The sequence below is a fragment of the Rhea americana genome, unplaced genomic scaffold, assembly GCF_003343005.1.
Source record: "Rhea americana isolate MKP2758 unplaced genomic scaffold, rheAme1 scaffold_216, whole genome shotgun sequence".
Taxonomy (NCBI): domain Eukaryota; kingdom Metazoa; phylum Chordata; class Aves; order Rheiformes; family Rheidae; genus Rhea; species Rhea americana.
The window spans coordinates 209,001-232,417 of record NW_028186312.1 but is presented as its reverse complement, the minus strand read 5'-3'; the positions used below and the strand labels follow the sequence as shown (position 1 = coordinate 232,417).

At 36.2% G+C, this 23,417-nt stretch overlaps 2 protein-coding genes across 2 annotated transcripts; one reads left to right on the top strand and one right to left on the bottom strand.

The window, feature by feature from the left end:
* Positions 1–6: 6 nt before the first annotated feature.
* Positions 7–6,049, top strand: LYSMD3 (LysM domain containing 3; the record flags this gene model as incomplete). Its single annotated transcript, XM_085305148.1, is given in 3 exon segments — positions 7–192; positions 2,348–2,944; positions 2,946–6,049. Coding segments are annotated over 3 exon segments (816 nt in total), but the record flags the coding sequence as incomplete, so codon positions are not given.
* A 1,137-nt stretch (positions 6,050–7,186) lies between these two features.
* On the bottom strand, positions 7,187–23,417 carry POLR3G (RNA polymerase III subunit G). Its single transcript, XM_085305147.1, has 9 exons — positions 23,358–23,417; positions 23,080–23,128; positions 20,693–20,821; positions 18,498–18,627; positions 13,940–14,002; positions 13,175–13,225; positions 9,715–9,785; positions 9,226–9,351; positions 7,187–8,764 (listed from the first exon to the last, which is right to left on the bottom strand). The coding sequence occupies exons 3-9, from the start codon at positions 20,810–20,812 to the stop codon at positions 8,678–8,680; spliced, it is 648 nt and encodes a 215-aa protein (XP_085161273.1). The 5' UTR covers positions 20,813–20,821; positions 23,080–23,128; positions 23,358–23,417; the 3' UTR covers positions 7,187–8,677.

The window sequence follows — 23,417 nt, the reverse complement described above, 5'->3', positions numbered from 1 at the left end:
CACCCCTTCGGCAGCGGCGCCGAGGGCGAGGGCGCCGAGGAGGAGGCGGAGGTGTACGAGCTGCGGCCCCGAGGCAGGGAGAAGGTGCGGAGGAGCACGTCCAGAGACCGGCTGGATGACATTGTCTTACTGACGAAGGATATACAAGAAGGGGACACTCTGAATGCGATTGCGCTTCAGTATTGTTGCTCAGTAAGTCCTGAGTAATTACTCTTTTCCTTCTCTTTCAGAGTGAATAGTTGGCCGGTGTTACTGTSTGCCATGCTGTTTTGGGATTGGGCACACCTGAATGCTAGTCTAGGCTGCAGGTGCAAACTTGGCTCCTCTCTTGTTCAGCTGGATTTGCTTAGCTTTCAGCTTGTGCATTTAGACTGCTGACTGAAATGTTGTGTTCTTCAGAACTCATAAAACTGATTCTTGACATGTAAGAACTCTTAAAATAATTAATAGAACAAAATGCAGTGTATCCAAAGGTTCCAGGCTTAGTATGACGTTTTTGAGGTAAAATTAAGGTAAATGTAAGTAACAGGTATTTTTGTATGTGATATTGCATCACTTAATATATATCATGCTGTGATACAGTAAAAGTTCTCATAGTGTGTAGTCACAAATGGACACCTTTTAGTAGTGTAGTGTTGACTATGACAGTTTGTAATGAAGAAGGTATTGCTGAACTATCTGAGAAGCTGTGGAAACCTGTTCAGGAGATCAATTCACTGTAGATTTCTTTTAAATTCTACTAGATTACTCAAATACTTATTTGTGTGTGCATGCTATACTGCTGGGAGCTATTTGACTGGAAGTGTTCCCTTCTGGTGTAGTTCAGATGTTCATACTTCTTCATTCTAGTTAAGAGTTCATAAGTTAGTCTTGTGAATCTACTTCCTTCCTAATTTTTTGTCTGGTTCACACTACTTAAGGCAGAGGCTTCTGTCTTGGTTGATGTTAGCATTTGTACAAATCCTACTAAATAGAGGAAATCAACTGTGCATGAAGTGGATTGTCTGCTAATAATCTAGCTTTCAAGAGGTCAAATTTGATCAGATTCAAAATCTATGTTTTCTAAAGTCTTACTATGATCTAATTCTCAGGTAGGAACAATCCTTTGGTTGTGAACTTTGGAACCAAAGTCTTGACAGTGTTAATAATGACATGCTTGAGCCTAATTAAGCAATTCTTTGCCTGAGCACCCACCTCAATTGGGTTTTTTGAGCAAACGTACTGTATCAGATCTCAAAACTGCTTTGCTTTTTCTGGGAGATTTATGGGGGATGTGAAAGAGGTCCAGGTGTCTGGGCAGAAAGCATAACTTATGTGATAATAGAATTACTGGGTTAGTGATAGATCATTGGGTTAAATGCTGCTGTTTGTCATCTTTTATGCTAATCTGACTTTTCTAGTTTAAGACACCTGAATGTGCTGTCATGAGGACTGAAACACTTCTATGTTACAAGATTAGTGCAGTGCATGCTAGCTGCCTGTTTGTGTTTTCTCCTTAAGTAGATGCCCTCTAAATAGAGGAACGATTTGAACTCTGATATCTTGTTTTTTGGATATTATAACCTGAAGGCTGTTGCTTAAAAACAGATATAATACCTTTCTTTACCAGATGTTGCAAGAAAATGCTAATTTTCTTTGGATACTTATAGTGAGGTTTGTGGCTGTGCATCCCATCGGGAGGGGGTTAGAGTCTTGTAATGAGGTAGCTGGTTTTCTAAGGGCAATTAAATCCTTGCAGAATATTTCATGTGAGRCTTTTGAATCTGAACCTTTTAAGAGCAAAATGAGATTCATATTGAGCAAGAATGAAAGTGAAGGGGACAGCTGACTTGAGAAGATGACTTAAAAGATTTTAAATCATGCCTGAGTTCTACCTTGCTGCCCCCAAAATCTACCTGAAAAGCTGGAAAAATYCAAACCAGAAGTGTGGCTGGATGAATTAGTTCTTGATTATTATTCCTTACTTGCAAGTTTTACATTTAAATCAGAAACTTACGGTAATCTATTCCATTTGCAAACACTGGAGTAAAACTGATTTCAGGTGGAGTTGCTACTAACAGATGAATATACATTAAGTATAAATATATAAATATTCATACCTTAAATGATTGTCAGAATCTTCATCTGAAATGAGAGGATTTGTTGCCTTGTGATTATGTTCTTGCGTTAACATTGTTCAAAGTGGATCTTTGACCTCTTCTTGCTTCATACTGTTTGAATAGTATCATTTAAAAAAAATAGGCCCTCTGTTAGGGAAGAATTCTATTTCTCAAGGATTTAGAGCTTGTAACATTTTYATTTTAGTTACATATGACTTTCATATTTAAACTTTTTTTGTTGTTTTTAGGTTGCAGATATCAAGAGGGTTAACAATCTTATCAATGATCAAGACTTTTTTGCCCTGAGATCTATCAAAATTCCAGTAAAAAAGTTCAGTGTATTGACTGAAACACATGTCTCTCCAAAAGGAAGACCACTTCTACGGCCTGCTCACTGTTCCCCGGAAGTGCAGGAAAGATCACCTTCTGATAATTTCTCTGCTAATGAGACTGCTGGGAACTTCTTAAAAGAAGTAGATCGTGATATAGAACAAATAGTGAAGTGTAATGATACAAAGAGAGAGAACCTTAATGAAGTTGTTTCTGCCTTAGCAGCCCAACAGATYTGTTTTGAAACGGATGGTAAAACTAAAAAATGCAAAGATCCTTATTATGGAGCAGATTGGGGTATAGGATGGTGGACAGCTGTAGTGATTATGTTGGTTATTGGCATAGTAACTCCAGTTTTTTATCTTCTGTATTACGAAGTTTTAGTGAAAGCAGATGTCAGTCACCATTCTACAATGGAATCTTCCCATTCAGTTATCACAGCACCATCACATCAGAAGCAAATAGAAAATGGAATAAATTCAGCAAATATTATAAATGTTAATCAAGGATATAAATGATAATCAAGGAGAGCTTCAGCATTATGACTGAAAGCCCCAGGCAGCTGTTATTCATGGACACATAATATGGCATAAGATGAAGAGGAAACCACAGAATGCAGAGTGCATCTGGAGTGCAGAAAAAGTATTTTACTGATTTATGATTTGTCTTTATGAGCAGTGTTCCATTATATGGATGCTTGTGTGGCTCATGTAATCTCTGAATATGCCTAAGGGTTAGGGGGCTTTTAATGCAAGATTGGAATACAAGTTAAGGTATAAAATGGTCTCTGAACCTTTGCACTTGTTTCTATTTTGATAAGCTTAGGTTTTCTAATTAATGACAAAGTGAGAAAGTGTATTTTCAACTAACATAAAAAGACTCTTACTCTACCTTTTAAACCCTAAAATGGGTATTTGGGGATGTCTAACTTTTAAATGTGTTCAAGTATTTATATGGTGCATAGTGCACTTGGCATCTTAAGATCAAGTTTACAGTTATCTGTTAAAACTGCATTTTCATTTTATCTTACTCTGTCAGAAATAGGATGAAACAATCATTCCATAATTAACTGCCACTATAAAGTCCCCTTTCTGTTAAAAATGATTTTTTTTTGTAGAGGCAGGAGCTAATACTTAAGCTGGAGTCTTTCAGTTTTGTGCCTGTCATCAGCCCATTTTTTAATACTTTTTCGTACAGGTGATAGGCTAATTTGATAACTGTATATGATACTGTGCCTCAACTCAGTCCAGTTGAGACAGTCTTATGGAAAGCTCATCACCTTCTCCATRGTTCTACTGAAAACTGACTTGACTGGACTCATCTTCTGGTCAGCTGTGTATAAAATGAAATAAGTGAAGATGCATGGCACCTCATTCTGACTGCTTCATTAGTCTTTTATGCTAATAGAATAATTTTCTTCATCTCCAGCTAATCTTGGTTCAGGAGCAACTGATTTTTCAGACAGTGGTCATCTGGGGTTCTGAGTATGTTAATTGTCATGCATCCCTGAGCACCATTTTTTCCTGAAGCCTACCCCAAAACTCYAAATGAGATTTAACAGCTGATAGCCAGAAACCTTAACTGCAGCAGAATGCAGCAGTTGTAGCTTCAAACTGTTCTTTAGTTAGTATTGTCTGTCAACCACTCTTTTGTTTCCTGGAAATGCCACTGTATTTAAAAAAAAAAAAAAAAAAAAAAAAAAAAAAAAAAAAAAAAAAAAGTTTTTTCCTATATAAAGAAGTAGCAACTGAGATGCCTATAATCTTCTATTTCCCTTGTGGAATAAAATTTCCATTTTCCTGTTCAAAGCCCAAGTTAACTGACTTAAGAATAAATTCGTAAGTGATACTATTCCTTTTTAACTCTACTATAAACTCTCCTTCAAGTGTCTTGACCAAGTATACAATATAAATACCTGATAAAGTGAATTTCTTAAATGCTGGAGGTATTTCAAAGTGCTTTGTCAACTTAAATTTTGAAAGTAAAGACTCTTGCTCCTCCTGTTGTTTTCTGCCCTCTCCCAGAGGACTGGGGGCAAATATTCTTCACTGGCATGCTGAGTAAGTATATGAACAGGAGTCTGGTACTTTTGATGTATTTTATTGAAGCTGAAGTAGATCAGCTTGAAGAGAAGATATGTACAGTTGGACCTGTGAAATATTTTTGTTGCTGTTGAACCTTWTGATCAAAGTGGTATTCCTAGAGATAGCATAACTGCTCATAGTTTTTACACTAGAAGAGAGATTCTGGATGGGCATGAACTTTGTTTCATGACACATTTTTCAGGAAAAAAAAAACTCTTTCCATGAAAAGAATATTCTAATAATACAAATGTGAATGTTGAAGTACCAGTTCTTCTCAAGGCTGTATGAGGAAAACATTGCAAAATTTATGGTGACTATTGTGATATAGCTTCTATGTTTAAAACTTTAAAAGAAGTGAACTTTAGAAACYTGTGACTTGCTGTAGGCCAAACAGACCTTTGGCACATTAAGACAAATGTTTTCTATGTAGGGCTGGAACTGTGGACATAATGTGTAACTTTTTGTGCTGCAAACTTATTTGCTGGTTTTTGTCCTTTATTCTTCCAGACTGTTTCTGAAATCCCATAAAGCTTTTAATACTTTATTCTCTCCTTCCCTATACAACATCAACATGAAATTAGGCTTATGCTGCATATTCAATCTAGTTAATTTACTACACATACCTGTGTGGGCAAGTATTGCATTGCCACCAATTTGGAAATGAATTTAACTTCAGCTGTGGTTTGATTCCATCAGCCTTATTTTGTTTATCTGCAAGCAAAGAGATCCTTTGTTAACGGCTGCTTTTTGTCCTGTGGTGTGACAACTGAGCAGTTTTTTAGTGTGTCTTAGGCTTTGGGTTTTTCTGTGTACTAAGAGAAGGCCTGTGACTTATTGTCAGTGAGTTAAAAGCATGATGGACCTTTCTATACTTCCTGGCAAACAGCCAGTAGAAAAACACAGAGRGAAAGTTGTTTTGTTTAATAATACTGTATTCTGATCAAGAGTCTAGCATGTTTTTATGTAGTGTATTTTACATAGCCTATTTTTGAAAGCAGAAAGTTAAGAGAAAATACAGCAAGTCTCTTTCCAAGAATGAGATTTTTGGTAATAGTAACTCAAGCATCAGCTGGATTTGCTTTGTGGGAGATGCAGGRACCTTTACTGCCTTTTTCGAACTACACAACTGGTAGAATGCATCATCTGTCAGCTCTGAATAAAGAGGATAACTGCTCTATATGGAACTAAACTTTGATTTGTAAGTTGATTCTAAAGTCTTAGAAACTGACTTGTAAAAAAAAGTGAATTGTTTCAGATTAATTACAACACATTGTTGAACAAATGTTGGCTTTAAATTTAAGTGCATATTGCACTGTTGCATTGTGTAAAAATGTAAATGCTTAAATCTGCTATATTTTGGAGTATGTTGTCAAATAGTCTTTGTATAACTATTTTATAAAGTTTCAAAATGTATCTTTGTAGAGTAATCCTGAATGAGGATGCAAGTCTTATTTAAAACACTTCTGTATCTCTGCTTTTAGAAGAACGTAATATAAAATAAAGATTTTATTTTAGACTGCAGTGAAAGTGGTGCATATATAATGTATTCTTTGCTTCTATATATATTGTATTTCTATATATATTGTATGTATTATAGGAGATCACGTTTGTGTTGGCTAGTCTTTGTTATAAAATAAGCTTCTTGGCCAACACTTCCTGCCAACGAATTTTTTGTTCACAGAAGATGTATATTGCATTCACAGCTAATATACTGTAACTGCAGGCTTAAATTTATCCCTTCCATTCCTTGGGAGTTCTTGTAGAAAGTTCTGAGGTCTTGTTAGTTCTGTGAAATGAAACAGGTATGAAAGTGAAGTTCTTGGTGATCTCTCTACATACTGGAAGTAGTTGACTTTTCCTGTCAGTACTAGGCATTTTTTTTTATCTTCCCTATTAAGATAGGATTTGTTTGCTGAGACTTTGAACAAACTAGTTTTATCAGCCTTATTGTCTTTAAACTCTAAGCAACTGGAGATGTCAGTTTATAGAAACTGCTACAAGGGTTTGTTCCCTGAACACCACAATCTGATTTCTTTTCAGAAGTGATTTTGGCAGAGAGCTGTTTAATTGTAGAACTGGGCTTGWTCTTAGTCTTTGCCCTTATTTGTCATTGTTGACTAGTCTTAAAAGGCCTGCACTGAATTTGTTAGAGTTTGTGTTTTCCTCTAGAAGATAAGAGTTACTATAGACCACTTTCTAAAGTACTCAAAAACATAGTATTTGCCAGAGTAGTATTTCTCAATAAAGCGAAGAGGAAATTCTTTGCTATTAATTGTATGATGACTGAAGTCCCACAGAGGTGGTGTCAGCYACAAAACAGGGCATTGTACTTAGGCTTGTCATAGCTTGTCATCACATTATAACTGGCACAGTATCACCTTCCTGCTGTTTATTCTATAGTTATGTCTTCAGCAAAAGCCCTCTATTTACATTCCTTATGTGAGAGGCAGGGATTTTTTCAATGTTTACCTTTTATAGTAGGGAACAGCTAGAGGATACTGTTCTACTTAAGGCAAACAAAATAAGCTTTCTGTGTGCTGACCTTGTTTACAACATCTTTATCTGGTGTATCCCATGCAAAAAAAAAAGGGTACATAACTTGAACAACTGCTGACATTTATATTGTTAAAAGAATATGAACAGAATATATTTCATACACAATACAGCAGGATATTTACTAAGTATTTATTTGCATAGCTAATGAACCCTTAAATAAAATTAGTATACATGTGAGATGTGACTTGCATTGCATTGCATTTTAGTTTTTCCTGTAGACAGATATGTATTTTTATCAGTCTGAACACTTGAAAGTTACATCTTAAGTTTAACAAATGCTTATTGCAGGTAGAAGTCCATAGAATAATGCAGTACTAACTAGTGACCAGTCAGCACTGAGGTATTGTTTGACTGAACAGAAAACTTCAAGCTAAAACTTCTGCATTTCCCCTTGCTGATAAAATTGGTTTTGTTTTAAAACTGTTCTCTCACAGAGGACATTGTTCCTAGGAACAAAGTGTAGTTATCAATATTAAAAAAAAAAACTAATCAATAAAACAATTTGTATTACTGAGGGAAAAGGGGATATAGAGAATGCTGTCATTGTGTCCCTCAAGTCTCTATTCTCTGGAAGTTTTCTGTATTTCTTAAATATWATTGTTTTGAAAAATCTAGTTTTGCTATTCATAGCACTCTTGCCCTGTTTTCCCAATTAYAATTTCATGCATCAAAGAGCTTTACTGTATTATTTTCCTACACTTCTGTCCTTTCTGTTCTTTGGTTTCTTAAATACTGTTTTATAGGGAAGAAAATCATTGACATGCAGATAGTTAGCACCTACCATTTCACTTTTCAACTCTATGAGGTAGGAATTTAATACTCTCCTTAACAGGTGGAGAAATTGAGGTGAATTCATGTCATTTTATATACCACTAGTCAAAACTGGGATTCCTTTTTACTCCTCAGCCATATATAGTTTGTAATGAAACTACTCTTCGTTATTACTTACAGAATGCACTCATAAAGGCAATACTATTCTTAAATATTTATTYTCCTTTTTGACCAAAATGCTTAAAAATAAGAATTCGTTGATAAAATAATAGCTCTTAAAGACTTATTTCTGTGTTAGTCTGTATTATTAAGGTACTTTCAAGTCTGTTCATTAAAGTGCTTAGTGGTTAGCTATTTTCAGTGACCTGAATTCAGAAGTTATATAAATTACTTCAGAGAAGGCAGCTCTGAAGTAAGTAGTTTATGTCCACAAAGACCCTATATTTGTTTTACTCCAGTTGTCAAGAATTTCACTGTTTTTTTCAAGATTTGACTGCTAAAGCATACAACTGACTAGTGCAAATGCTTAGGCACAATTCAATTAAATACATACATTCTTTTCCTGTGCAGAGGCAATACAATAGCATATCGCTTATTCCATTGTTAGACATTCCACAGAACCTTAAACTGGCTCATGTCTGCAAAATATTTGGCAGAAGAACAAAATATAAAATCAGTGCCCTATTTTACAGCAATAGGAAAATTAGAATGTTCAATATATTCTTTGAAAGTATGATAAAAACCAAGAGCTAAAGCATTAGCTCCCTCAGTGATACTTGGCCTACTTTATTTGAAGTAGCAATAAGGCTTGAGTAGTATACCATCTAGCAACAATAGCTAATATGTTGCTTCATCCATATTGTCATCACTGCCAGCACCAAAGTCATCTCCATCCTCAAAGTACGAAGAAATGTAGTCATTTTCCTAAATGAAAATGCATTGCATATCAAAACACTGTTATCATGCATGTGGAAGAGAATTTATGAAGAAAACATTTTTTGCACTGCASTTAAGTAAACTTTTGAAACAATGTGAGCTTTTCTTGCCTATTTTGGGGGAAAGAAAAAAAAATCAAGTTCTGTATGTGTTCTATGTATGTATGAAAGGGGAAGCATCAGCTTTTGATGTAAGATTAGTGCCCTGTTTTAATGATACAAATTAATGAGTACATGCACTGACTGTGGCAAGCTCTTATTGCCAAGTTCTCTGCAAATAACAAATCTAAAACAACTCTTTAAATACAACATAATGTAGTGTAACAAAGAAAATCAATGTAATAATACCTCTCACTACAACTTCTCTATGCTTCAGGGAAGCTAGAGATTTCTTCCATCTNAAAAAAACAAAACAAAACAAAACAAAACAAAAAAAAACTTAATGCAAACCTCTTCATGCTCCTCTTCATCATATTCTTCTGGTTCTTCTTCTTCTTCATCTTCACCTTCTTTATCTTTTGTTTTGTCTTTCTCATCTTCAGATTTTTCTTCTTCCTCATCCTTCTTTTCCAACTCCTGTCACAAGGCAATTTCAATTACAAGATAATCCCATATCAGCAGCATATCCTGCCACACTACCAAAATGCTATCCTGAGTTAACAAGATTAGAGTAATGATGTTGTGTGGATATTAGTCAATATTTAAAGACAACATGATAGAAAATGCCAGAACATTATAAAGATGTATTTGACCAAGTATCAGCCATCAAACTTTAAAAAGAATGTCTTATATAATAAATTGGGAGGTTGATTTCCTTTTACTATCCACTATTGGATAAAAAAAAATAGTCCATTTGTTACTGGAAGATGGGAACATAGCAAATATTTTCTTTTCCAGTAATTTCTGTTGTACCAATTAGTAAGATTATGCACATCTTACCTCAATTTTTTTCAACACATCCAGATTACTTTTAGGCTCAGAGCTTTTTGCCTTTTTTGGTTTGGTACCTGCTGAAATAAAATACATTACGATTTTTTTTCTGGGTTATGAAGAARTACTTAACACTTTTCTTTTACTTGCTCTTAGGATGTTACATTTTGAGAATAGTAACCACAATGATAATCCAATAGTCAGTGTTACAGTTACTTTAGACTTTGAGCTACACCATTCATGGAGCTATGATAGCCTGATTTATGTAAGTGATGCCTACAGGACCAGTCTCAAACTCACTTTGAACAGGTATTTGATCAAAGGTTTGTCCAAACTATACCATTCAGCTTCACAAAAAAGTTTTCACCTACAGATTCAAAGTATATTAATAGAAAAAAAAACTAAATTATTTTTTCATCATCTTGAAAAGATAAAAATGCATTCCTGTTATAACTCCTCCTGAGTCTATGCAACACATTCATGACTACTGGGCATTTCAGACAGATGGTTAAGAACAGGCAGACAGCAAAATGTATTAGCTCCAACACAGTAGCATGGTTATTGCAACTACATGGCTTTTGGACCAAATCTGGCTCTTAATCTAGGGAGTTTGGAGTGTGTATTTTCACCCAGTCACTTGATTCATGAATATAACCTTCTATCTAGTTACTCCCTCTAATTCAACCTCATTATCTTACTTTGCTATATAGTGGAGTGGAGTGAAGGTCAAAACCAGGATTCCATATACCCAGGCAAAAGCTGTCTGGATTGCAGCACCATAAGCTAAGGGAATACCTGCCCAATTCCAGGAAGTGCAATTTGACCAGTAGACTCAGAGAAGTGGAAAGAGCATGCTTCAAGACCTCTGTCAGACAGTCTGTTTCCAGGGTATAACAGCGTTTTGGGTCTCCTGCTAAATTTGGTACAGCTGCACATAACTTACAATGTGGGGCCCATACCTACCACAGATTAGCTCTTCTCAGCATGGTAGAACAGCCTATGTAAAGCCCGATGCTGTTGTGGCTAGATGACTTCTGACTGATAGATAAGTTAGCTTCAGACAAACTAGCTTATGTAGYTTGTAACTTTTTTTTAACACTAGGCAGCACTAAGTGATATCAAAACAAAAAATACTGTGCACTGATAGCGGGAATATAATTTCTAGAGTAGACAGTCCCAGTGCAGTATGGATTTCATCCTGCCTTAGTACTTAAGGAAAAACACTAGAACTGCTAWTAAGATTACTGTACTTTGTTAAAAGCATTTGTTGTAAGTAATACTCAGTTTGTTTCAATGCTTTGCCTACAAAAGGTCTCTGTGACAAAAGCACTGCATATAGCTGAGGGAAATCATCATGAACACTGTCAAAGCAAATGTCTACAATGAAATGATCAGTATACTGCTCGAGTAGGCAATATAAGAAAAACAAGTGGAACATGTGATTCCAAATGAGCATTTTTRCACAAACACCTGCAGGCTTTTAGAGATAAAGCCATTAGAAGAAACAGACTGGAAATCAAAGTAGACATCAAAATCATTCTTTCAACAGTGAGTGTCTGTGGGTTATCATGAGAATTAGAGACAAAGACCCATCACTGGAGGGGGGGGGCATGATTTAAAATAAAACTTCAAGCAAAATAGCCATTCACAGCCATGTTGCTTTCAGGTATGATKGACTGCTCTTTCCAAACACCCGTTCCTACATTAGTCTGACTTAAATACACATATAGCTGGCCTACAAAGGCTGAACCCTGTCAATGTTTTTTTGTGGCTACAGCTGATATCTAGGATACTACAGTCCATTACCCAGGCTAAGCATGGGAGAGATGTTGAATTCCATCCTAAATTATGTCAATTGAAGGCATGTGGTTAGATATTAGGTTAAAGCATTCAAGGAAATCACAAATGGGGAAAAAGATGAAGCCAGACCTGTAAATGTAACTACATAGTTATCCAAAAATCACTCCTGCAATCTATGAAACTAAAATGGTAGGAAAACTCTTCTGACTGCAATACAGATAAAATTCACTCCCATACCTTTTTTCCACCTATAATAAATTGTCATCTAGGACAATTTGAGGACAATCTAAGGCTGTCCTCAAAATATGCCACTGATAAATAACAGGGTTTAAGATGTCACTGATGAGCTGACAAATCTCCTGAATAACATGACTTTTATACAGCCTCCATATGATCTGGATTCCCCAAAAACCAAAACCAGTATTTTTGCTTTCAGAGGAACATATCTTTTTATCCAATCAAATTTGGATGGCTAGCTGATGGATGGCTGCCATTTCAATTGAATGAGAAAATGTACTTTTAGCAGCAAACAGAGAGACTATTATAAAAGAAAGTGAAGAAAATGCAGTGGGCAGTGTTTTTCTTATCCTTTGTTTATGATAAYCACAACATTACTGTAACACAGGAATAATAATTCAGCATTTATGTTTGCATAGGATCATGGGGCACTACTTATTGCGCCCTAGGTTATAAAAGTCAGTGCGATTTCTTCTTTTAAAGAAACAGGTATGTACTTCTTTTTTAGGGGGGTTGCTAATAAGTATTTAGTTTTCAGTGGAATCCCGCAGTCTACCTTTAGTACCATGCTTCTCAGTGAGGCTCTTAAAAGGAACAAAGCTTCCAGCTGAGCCAGTCTCCATGACTACTGCACATTCACTTTTTTTTTTTTAATTTTATCCTTGAACTGAAAAATGACACACAAAAGAGTTGGACAAAAAGAACAAGAACATAAACAATTATATATATATATATATATATATATATAACAGACAGCTAGGTAGAGGGGTCCAAGTATTGTTTCACGTCAACAGAACAACAGACTTCTACAGAAAATAAGTCATGCATACTAGAAAACACGGTGAAAAATAAACACACTTATGATGTTGCATAATAAAAAATTAAGTCTTTTTTTCCTTTAAGAACAACCAATACCAGCTCCAACTGCTGTTGAAGGATCTGGTTCACAATTCTGCAGAAGAAAGCTGAAAATAAACAAAAAAAGTAAAACCAGGGAAAATATAAAATAACCTACATTAAGTCACATATAAAAGGCTTAAAAAATGCAAAAGTCAACCAAATCATAAACCAGATAACTGAGAAACCCAAAATATAAAAGGAAATCTGAACTAGCTATTCATTAAACAGAAGAAGGGAGTGTGCTAACTAAAGATACAAACTTTCAAAAACAAAACTTTAGTGCTTTTTAAATCTTTCACATATTGGCACCTACTATGTTAATATAATATGTCAGTATGAAAGACAGCAAAAGAAAGGTCTGTTAAAATATCCTACAGAAACAAAACAAAAACCACATATTTACTAATCTGCCAAAAATCCCTGTTTATCAGGTCTAGTAACATTTGTACCACTTTTTTTCCTAAACAGCTCCAACATTTATGCTCACACTCAAATAGTGTGGACTAAATGCTCCTTAAAAATACATAATTACCTTTCTTGGTCTTTTTGCTTGGCTTCATCTCTCTTGGGAGTCTTCTCCAATCTGCATAAAAAATACCTTTAATACATACAAATGATAATTTACAGCAAAGCTATAATTCCCTCACTTCTTGGAAAGGCTGGGGCCCCTGTTGTGCTTGATCCCATATACATGCATACTTAATAGCTTTATCATACAGCAGTTCCACTGAATTATGGTTGTACTTCAAATTAAGAAGGCTAGAGTAAGGATCTACATTCAGATCCAGTTAATGAAGACTGGCATCTGCACCAAAGACATAGTTAAAGTCCAGCCATACCAATGGCCCACATGCTATTTAACTTATGTATTACAATTGATTTTGCACTAGTGAGCTCTAGAGATATATTTGTGGAAGTTCAATGTTACAAAACTCAGCTATTGGTCAGTGAGAATTTTTAAAGCAACATCCATGTTTGCTCTCAGTTCAAAACTGGTATTTAGAGGGGAAAGAAGAGAAGAGAGAAAACAAGTTTGCATGTCCGCCACAAGATAAGCTGTTTAGTTTCAACATAGTAAAAAAAAAAACAAAATCAGATTTTGGGGGAGGAGGGACAAACAATACTTCACATTGATTTGGAAAAATGACAAAGGCACAGCCCTCAACACAGACTACATGACTTGGTAAGGATTTACATCTGTTGTTATTGCTTTAAAAATAATGAATCCAACATTTAAGAGGAGCAGAAGATTGCACAGACTAATAAACAATTGACCTTTGATAATCCGAGATACTACCTGGGGTCCATGCTGCACCCTCCTTTTCAGTCTCCAAGTACTTTTTACTGTATCTTTCAATTGCTACAAAGCAAGATACAAAGATTTACTGAGTTCAGTTCCTTAAAAAGGCAACAGACACTGTGCTCTATGTCTTCCTGCAACTAAATGTTCACTATTATCCTTTTACCCCTGTATAGGGCACTTCCCTTGTGCTACTGCCAAACACATAAAACCAGCATAATGTCACTACTTTGAGCAGTTCTGGTGATAATCCCCAGGGCTAATCATATGCTGAGTACTTGCAAGACCTGGAGTTTATATCCAAAAAGAAAGAAAAGGAAAAATACATACATATTACTTTTCATTTTTTATTATCTCCTTTCAATCAAAAAAGCAAAACAAACGATAATATTTTATACTTCCATCCCTCAGAAGTACAGGAGCATAAAACACAAATGTATTTAAGGAAACAAGATCGAGACAGGATACATGCTAACTCTTCAACAGATTCGCAATCAAACTTTTGCTACAAAGGCAGTAAGTGACACTTATCACCTCTGCACTAGGCAAAAGAGGCAGAAAGAGTAACCAGAATTCCCAGGTCTCAGAAGGCTACATCTTAGACTGATCACGACCAACTCTCAAGCTTTTAAGTACTACTGCAATAGCAAACCTTTGTAGCATAACAAAGRTGTGTTTCCCAAATGACAGCAACATATTTTAGTTCATTTAGCCTCTTCCCAGGCACAAGAACTAAACTGAGAAATGCACTGGAAATAATACAGTAATTACACAGTATAAGTACATCCATTTATACTGTGAAAAGAAAAAGTGTCTTGTACAATCTTCAATGATAAAACCAATACTGAAACTTAAGCATTTTTTAGTAAGTCATATTTTTTCTTACCAAATTACCATGTCCAACAGCAAAATCCATTTAATACAAAATAACTGATTATGACTGCAGTAATAGCTCATCGCCCCAAACAGGGATAATTTCTCTGAGTATTCTACAAACAAATAAAAACAAAGACAGACTGTGACCTTTATGGACTAAGACTTCTACCATATACACCASAGAAGATGATGGGAAAAAGAAGACATCAGAAAATGAAGCTCAATTTTAAACTTAGTTGTGACAAGGGCAAGCAAAAGACCTACTTGAAAATGTGCAGCAGAAGGCCTGTGTTTAAAATGACAGCATCTCAAGGGGCATTTAATGTAGGTGGCCTTTGTAAACGCTGAAGGAAACTGTCAGTAACAGAGGAGGAAAGAAAGCAATAGTTTTGATTTCAGCTTAAGGCCCGTTACTGAAGAATTAATTGCTGATACCCCCATTAAAATACATGTGTCTCACTGACTCTTGCCACCCATAGTTAATGAATTACCCCAAACCATTGCCAAGGTGACGGCCACTGAATCATAGCAGATACACCTGCAGGAAAAATATGAATCATTCATGGTCTGTGAAGTGAAGAAAACAGAAAATTTACTACAGAATTAGCCTACTACTCACTCAAAATGGGTGTTTAGGTGAGAGATGAAGATCTATTCTGAATGGAATACTAACATATCAAAATTTCCAGGTAGTGTTAGACATTGCATTAATTTACTGGCTAATAACACAAAGAAAGATGTCCTAATTAAAACGTTTCCCTTCTCACACTTCAAAAGGACCATTTGGTTCACAGACATAGTGCTGAGAGTGTAAAACAATGCATTTCCTCTTGTAGCAAAGCCAATCTAAGAAATTCCTGGCCACCATCGTCCTCCTGTCTCCCTCTTACTCTTGTCAGATGTTTTGATGAAATACTGGGAAGGAAAGGGCTAGAAATCCAGGCAACCGAAACGATCAGTTAAAAATAAAATAAGTCTGCCCCAGAGGGAGAAAGTGGCTTTCTTAAAGCTAGGTCACTTCTGCCAGATAGCATAGGCCCAGAGATAACTGCATACTGTGAGATGAAAGCAAGCTGTTTAAGTTCGTATCAGTGCTGCAGACAACCACTAGTCTAWGTATACCACAGCACCTCAGATGAAGTATTTTTGTACAACTTAAGTTGCAGTGCAGAAAGCTATCTCACCTTACCAGTTTGCTCTTGGGGAAGATTATGGGAACACTTGCAGCATTACTCGAGTTTAGATAAAGTGGCTATCTACCCTATCTTCCCTGCAATTGCCAGTTTCTGTAGATAAACAAACTTCAAAGCTGGCAGTTCTATTAATGAGCACACTCAGCAACACAGAGAGATCACTCCACCCCAGAGAGAGAGTTGCAGAAACAAAAAGGATTTTGAAGAGAGTTATAAGAATGATCATGTGCAGCAAAGTCGGGAAGGAACGCTATGTTCTCATGAAGTAGCTGGTTCACTGGAAATAAACCTGACAGGCTTTCAGGCACAGCAGTCCTTTTTCATTCCTCAAATGGAAACAGCAAACTTCAAGCCTGAGAAAGATCAAGGGCACAGAAAAACCTCTGGTGAGATGAGAGACCAAAGAGACTGAAATTTGTTTACTTAGAAGATAAAAGAGATGTCATAACCAAGTAATTTTGAATTCTTCTAAAATCATAAAGGGATCTAAAAATGAAGATCAGATTTTCTGTTTTGCTTTGTCTCATAATCAAGAGTTCACCTGGTTGCTTCAAGTTCAGCAGGAGTTAGGCTGCAATTGCATCTGGCAGCACCACAACCCTCCCTCAATAAAGGGTCCAGAAGAATGTAGTAGGTGCTGCACTTTGGCTGCATGCTGCATCCTGGAGCCGGTTGGGCACCAGCTGCAGGGCAGGCAAAACACTCTGGTTCCTGAGCCACATGGTAGTATGTTCAACAGGAACTGGGATCAGGAGCTCCTTCCTGCCCCAGAAATGGGTGGCACATATCAGATAGCAGCAATATGTTACTGCTGTGAGACCTCTTTCAAGGCCTCAGTAGGAATTCAGGGGCAGCAGTAGTTCTCAGGGAGCTTCTAAAGAAATATTGAACCACCACAGAGATGTGGCTGCATGAAAATCAGTTCAGAGTTTTTTTTTTTTTTAAAAAAAAAAAAAAAAAAAAAGCTATCTGCTCACACTACAGCATGCTGCTTCATTTTTAAAAGTGCTTTAATACAAGAATAAGTGGACAATCAATGAAGCGTGCCAACAAAAGTATGTGTGTAAGTGTCTATATTTACACACACTTTATATACTATAGTATAAGATATATTTCTCTAAGTATATATACAGGCAAAACTAGCAAAAAGAAAAATTTACACACTTTTAAAAAATAAAAACAAAAAYATGGTGGAATTCACTATTATGGGGAGACACTATGACCAACAATTATCAACATTTCAGAGGAGACTGGACTATATATCATACCCGTATCACAAATATTCAGAGCGAGAAAATATTCCGATGGTTTCAGAAGGGATATTATATCTCATGTTCTGGAGTTCAAGTCAGCTCTCATTACTCAAAATCATTATGTGATAACAAGGGAAGGTTTATGTGGTTTTGGCCATTCTGAACGTCTTAAACCTCTCTATAAAGCTTGTTGGAGACAGTCCACTGCACTGAATGGACCTTCAGTCTGATGAATACAACATTTACTGTTTTCTTATATTTCCCACTTTCCTGTAACAGCACTTACCATTTATACCAGTAAGAACAAGCATTCAGGAAAATGATAAAAAATAAGGGGCAAAAATCACCACTGAAAAGCATTCCTCACAGTAATAACATCCTGTGACTGCTAGACTTGAAATACACCCACAGCAAAATGAGCATTCTGAAGTCTGCCTTCTCTGCTCTCCACTTCTTCCCACCAGTTCGGTTTTCTGACCAAGAAACTCAAATTTTGACAGTATCAATGAAGTATGAGTTGCTGTTAGTACAGCACAGTATTTATCATTATTGAACAGTAACAGAGCCGATATTGTTTAATTCTAACTATGTATAAGCAAAACATATATTCTCAGGTCTAGTATGACTTCTAATCCAGCTCTACTACTGACACAAACCTCAGTAAATCACTTATCTTCATCTCAGTCTTCACATTTCAGGTACACTGTCAGCAACACTTACCAGTTTTTCCTTTACAGGAATAGAGGAAAAATCACATCCTGAAAGAGCACCTTTTAGAATGCCCTGTWGTTAAACATGACTTCAAGTACATCACCATATAGTTAAAAGAAGAAGCTGAATTTTAACCCTCTGTATTTACTATATATTTCTTCGCTCCACTGCAAAATTTTTAGGGTACTTTCAGTATGTACAAATGTCTATTTCATTTGTATTTGAYCAGCATACAATTGAAAAGACTGCATAGAGTTGCTTTTAGTGCTTTATATCAAACAAAATAGATGTTTATTCCTCCTCTTTTCTCACAGAGCAGTTGTTTTCCAATTGCAGCACTTGTAGCGGTTGACTAGTAATTTTAATACATTTAAAAACAGAAAAACTCCCTCATTATAACCTGGCATTTTTATTCTTCATTATCAGTACTAATTACATCTTCAACACATGCATTTCACTACAACATCCTTCACAGAATAATTACTGAACATATAAATACAAATAAAAAGCACACAAACAGACCTTCATGATCATCTTCTACTGCCAAAAAATAAGGCATTTTTTTCATAGTTCCTCTAAGATCTTGTTTTAAGGCCAACATGTAATCTTCATCTTCTCCTGTTTTCAGAGGCACTGGCTTATTGTCTGTACTCTGTACAAATTACGTTTATTATTTATAACGTGTTAATATCCATCAAACACACAGGAACACTGACAAAAAGCTACACACACATTACTCGTGAAAGACTGCAACTGTATTAGACTACTTTGCAAGCACACTTTATTGCATTCTGACATGCACAACTATATTTACAATTAAATTTATACCTTTTATGACTTAGCTATATTTTTCTGCAAAAATATAGGAAGAAAGCAAGAAAAAAGTACATCAAAACAGTAAAATAGTCATTCAATCGATGTTTTGTGCTCATGGGGCCAACATTCTTAACTCCTCATGGCAGCTCAGAAAACCATTACTCAGAAACCATTGCCTCTCTGGTCTTAGCTTCTTCTAAAACAGTGTTATAACTACATTATAACAGAGTTATAATGACATTAATTACTTTGAATAACACAGAACACTATTTCCATGAATAGCCATAACTCACCCATGCAGCAAGCATACATGCCCACCCACATCTCAGTCTCTATTTAAGTGATTTTTTTTGAACTATGAATCTTGAAACTGGGAAAGATAAATAAGCATAAAGAGTTTTAAAAATATACAGCTAACTAGGGCRAAGGACAGAATTATAGCATAGTAATTGGATGTTATTTCTCTCACACAATGAATGGTACGCAAGGAATACCTGAGTGGTAGGTTGTAAAGCATAAAGACTACTGCAAGTCCCAAGGCTGGGTCAWGAAAGTAGTTTACCAGTTCCAGCACTATTTACTATATAGCCAACATTTTAAATCACTAATGTTGACAATGGTATGCTGATGTTCCTAAGTTCTGATGCTTGAGTTCTAAGTGCATTTACAGGAAATTTAGAAGAACACAAAAAGAATCTATATGAACTAAGTAAGAGCAACAATTCATTGTTTAAAATAATTTCAGTGCAAGTCACTCAATTGCTGTAATATCAGACCTTTGGTCACTGCCCAATCATTAACTGCTTCTTCAAGTTTTTTCAATTCTAGTCATGCTACTTGGTTCTTTTGTTTTTTGAACGACAGTAGATATCTCCTAGAAAGTTTAGCTTAGTTCTGTCTGTAACCGTTCACAAAGAAGAAAATTTCTTTCACTCCCTCCTGGTCTCCATTAGATACAGTGGGGCTAGTAATTATCTTACAAGGCAGCTCCATTGGTGACACTAACAGTGGAAGTTGTAATTCACAGAGAATTCATGCTATCAGCAGACAGCAACATTCACATTAGGAACAATTATAGATGGCTTAGTATCAGCGAAGCCACGCGATTTAGTCTGCAAAGGAAACGATAGACTAAGAGAAAGATAGATAATCAGTAAGATCTGGTTCAGTAAGTCAAATTTCAGGTGCAACAACAATTCAGAGAAGTCTCTGAATAGCAACAATTATATGCCAAACTTCATGTTTCACATCCTAACATGTGGATTGAGACAAATATGCACCTTGAACCCTGATATAACTGGGAAATTTCCTCATTTAAAACTTCAACATTGTAAGACAGTGTTTCTCAATGTAAAAATTGTTGAAGTTTCCCTACATAGCAAAATTCAGCTTAATAGGAAAATCATTTGCCTTTTTACCCTTTGTTTTTACAAACCATTAGAATTTGAAATCCAAATCTCCATTTCCTAATTACATAAATATCTTCCAGTTATTTTCAACTTCCATCTATTAAGGTAAAAGATACTTATCTAAAATCTATTTTTTGTATCAATGGTATATTTCTAAAATTCACAACTTCAAAGAGTAGCATAACTTTACTTCAAATTCAGATATCCAGTGTTTCCATTACTGTAATGTCCAGAAATCATGATAAGGGCTTTAATGAATGAACCTCTTGCAAGCAATCTAGCTAAATACAGGATGCAATGGGCAGCAAAGAGTCAAAAAGCAATAATTAGAAAAATAATAATGGAAACCTATGGTTATCGACACTAAATACTTCAAATTTGACTTAAAGTGCTTAGGGCTGTTTGTGTATTTCATCCTACTATCTAAACATGAAAGTGAAAACATTTCACCTGAACACAGAGGGTGTGGTCTAAGAAAGTTGCTGTACTTACAGGAAACAGTGGTGGAGGCTTGAATACTACTTCAGGTAGAGATGCACCTTTAGCAAAGCCAATAGCCTCAATGTTGAAGGTAAATGCAGCACGCCCTCTTCCTCTACCTGACCCAGCCATTTGGAGTTACTAAAAATATYACAGATTTTTTTCAAGTTTCTTTTTTGTTACATATATGAAATACATACATACTACATAAAATATAAAAAGCCAATGACTAACAAACATTGCAATAATATTAAAAACTTTTTAATTACTATTTTAAATAGCAAGCCTTTTATACTGCTCCTCCTAAGTTCCTCCACATACTCTAGATTAGGTACACGTTTAAAATCAATTCCATTCTCCCATTTCTGCTAGCCACCTCTGCAGGCCTGAAATTGTATCTTAACCTATGAATTTTAAACTTTCTTCTGCTAAACCCTAGATACACTGATGTAAGCCCAATCAAGATAAAAGAACCAGAAAAATAGGTAATAAGAAAAAAAAGTTTGTGAACCCTTAACATCTCTGTAAGTACATTTTAGAGCATCCGAATTTGTCTCCGAAAAATAGTTTCTGTCACTCACAGCTTCTTTGTCTTCCAGATTATTTTTCCTCTTTATCTCTGTAAATTATATTGGGTACTGACAAAGAGCCAAAACCAAGGAGTTCTAACAGCACCAAATGACTTTTGGGGGCTTTTCTTTGTAATAGCTCTACTCCAATGAATCTGCAAGCTAATTCGTGGTTAAAGGAAGTTGTTTTTCAACTATGAGATCTAAAAGAAAAAAAAATCACTCACCAAACTCAACCATCCACACAAACTACCCATACACTCACACCTCACCATCTTCACTGTTACACTAACCTTCATCTCACAGTTGAAAGACCAGTGGGATGGCTAAGTAAAGCAAAATGCAAGAATTGCATTTTTTTTTTTTTTTAACAGGGAACTATGGCAGGAGATGGGCCAACAGTCCCAGCTGGAGCAACCTGTTACTGCTCACTCCTCCAGATCATGTGAGGATTGATTTAAGATTCCTGGCCCAGAAATCTCATATGCTGCTTACTATTAATTGCAAGGCAATCATACCACACCCTCTACAGCAAGAACAATTACTGCTGCACCTGTACTTGCACCTCACAGCTATTCCCAGGGCAACCATGATGAGCATGCTAGATAACTTCAAACAGGAAATAAGAAACAGGACATTACCTACAGCTTTTCATGCAACTGTCTYGGATAACAGAGAATCCAGGAAAGAATTGTAGTTGAGAACCAAGAAATGCATACTTCAGATTAAGATCTTTTATAATTCTCCCAAATGCAATCAATGGCCTTTTAAATAAAAGTCAGTGAAAAACAGGTTTACACAAGTATTTTCTTGTTTATTGTTTTCCACAGGAATAAGCTTTACATAGATAAGAAACTGTATTATATTTTAAACTGCACTCCACAACACAGAAATCTATCTAAAAATAAACAAAAAGACCCAAATAAATCATTTTAGGATAGACAGCAAGTAAAAATCTAAGGCTGAGCATCTAATTAACTGAAAAAAAAATAAAAAGAAGCATCACATTCAGCTGAAAGCAGGACAAAAAAAAAAGTGAGCCTRGCAGAATGGAGAAAGATGAGACAGAAGAGTCTCAAACATGAGCAATTATATTGCCTAGGTGTGAAAAAAGGAAACCAACAATCGAAGAAAACCAAAAGAGAGATGTGGGAGACAACCAGCCAGTGTGCAAGGGAACCTTATTTAGATTAAATATATGAAATATAGAGGCCAATTTCTGGATTCTGCTGTAAAATCAACTCTACATAAGATTTTCTTGAAATAGTGAATTAGTCTGATGTATGGTAACAAGCTTTAGACCTACCCGTAGCATAATTACTGACACCATAAAGTAATGAGCACAGAGGAAAGGAGGTATCATGAAAGAAAAGTTGTAGTTTTACAACTAACTATGGCAACAGCGCCATTCTTAACTGCCATAATAGATGGCTAATGCACCACTCAGGTGCATTTTCCTACATATAAACAGTTTCTGTCTCAATTAGTCTACAAATGAGCAAGCAAATTTCAGGATTATACTTAAGCATAGATTTAAGCTTTTAAGATGTTTTTAAAACTATATAGAGTATCGTTCACGTGCTCAATTAAAGGCTGTGAAAGCTGAGACATTGGGGGGGGGGAAGGCCAGCAGTAACGTTCCCACTGGCAGTAATGCTGTTACTTTATGGCTGAGAATGTGATCAGGTAGAGTAGCTGAATTCAGGAAATTAAGTTTTCCTTCGAATAAAAATCTCCAGCTTTTGGTCATGTTTTTCAGGGATGGGTGTCATCAGTGGAAAGGAGGTCATAAAAACAAGAACAGACATAAGTTGAAAAACTGAGTGTTACCTGATGCCCCTGAAGGCTAAACCGGGATGAAAATATTTGCCACAATCCCCTGCGATTTAAAAAATACACTGTTCACCGTTTATCTTTTCAGACCCTCCTTTTCCCCTGCCTCTTCCACGGCCTCTCCCTACGCGGCCCCCCTCCCCCCACGTACTCCCCCCGCCCCGGTCCGCCTCAAGCCTCAGCCCAGCCCAGCCCGCCGGCCACCGCCGCGCCCATCCCACCGCCCTCCGCCAGCTCTGTTGAACAGCAAGATGGAGGAAGGGAAAGGAGCTCACCCCGCAGCCGCTGAGGCGGCTCCGGCCTCCACCCGCGCGCGCCCCGCCGCTAACGGCCGC

What these genes read in the sequence shown, in the direction of transcription:
- POLR3G (XM_085305147.1), bottom strand. Translation starts at nt 20,812, where the DNA reads ATGGCTGGGTCAGGTAGAGGAAGAGGGCGTGCTGCATTTACCTTCAAC. An exon ending in AGTAGAAGATGATCATGAAG is followed by an intron (nt 14,003 to 18,497) that starts GTCTGTTTGTGT and finishes CTTGCTTTGTAG; the next exon opens with CAATTGAAAGATACAGTAAA. An exon ending in AAGCAAAAAGACCAAGAAAG is followed by an intron (nt 9,786 to 13,174) that starts GTAATTATGTAT and finishes ATTTTATTTCAG; the next exon opens with CAGGTACCAAACCAAAAAAG.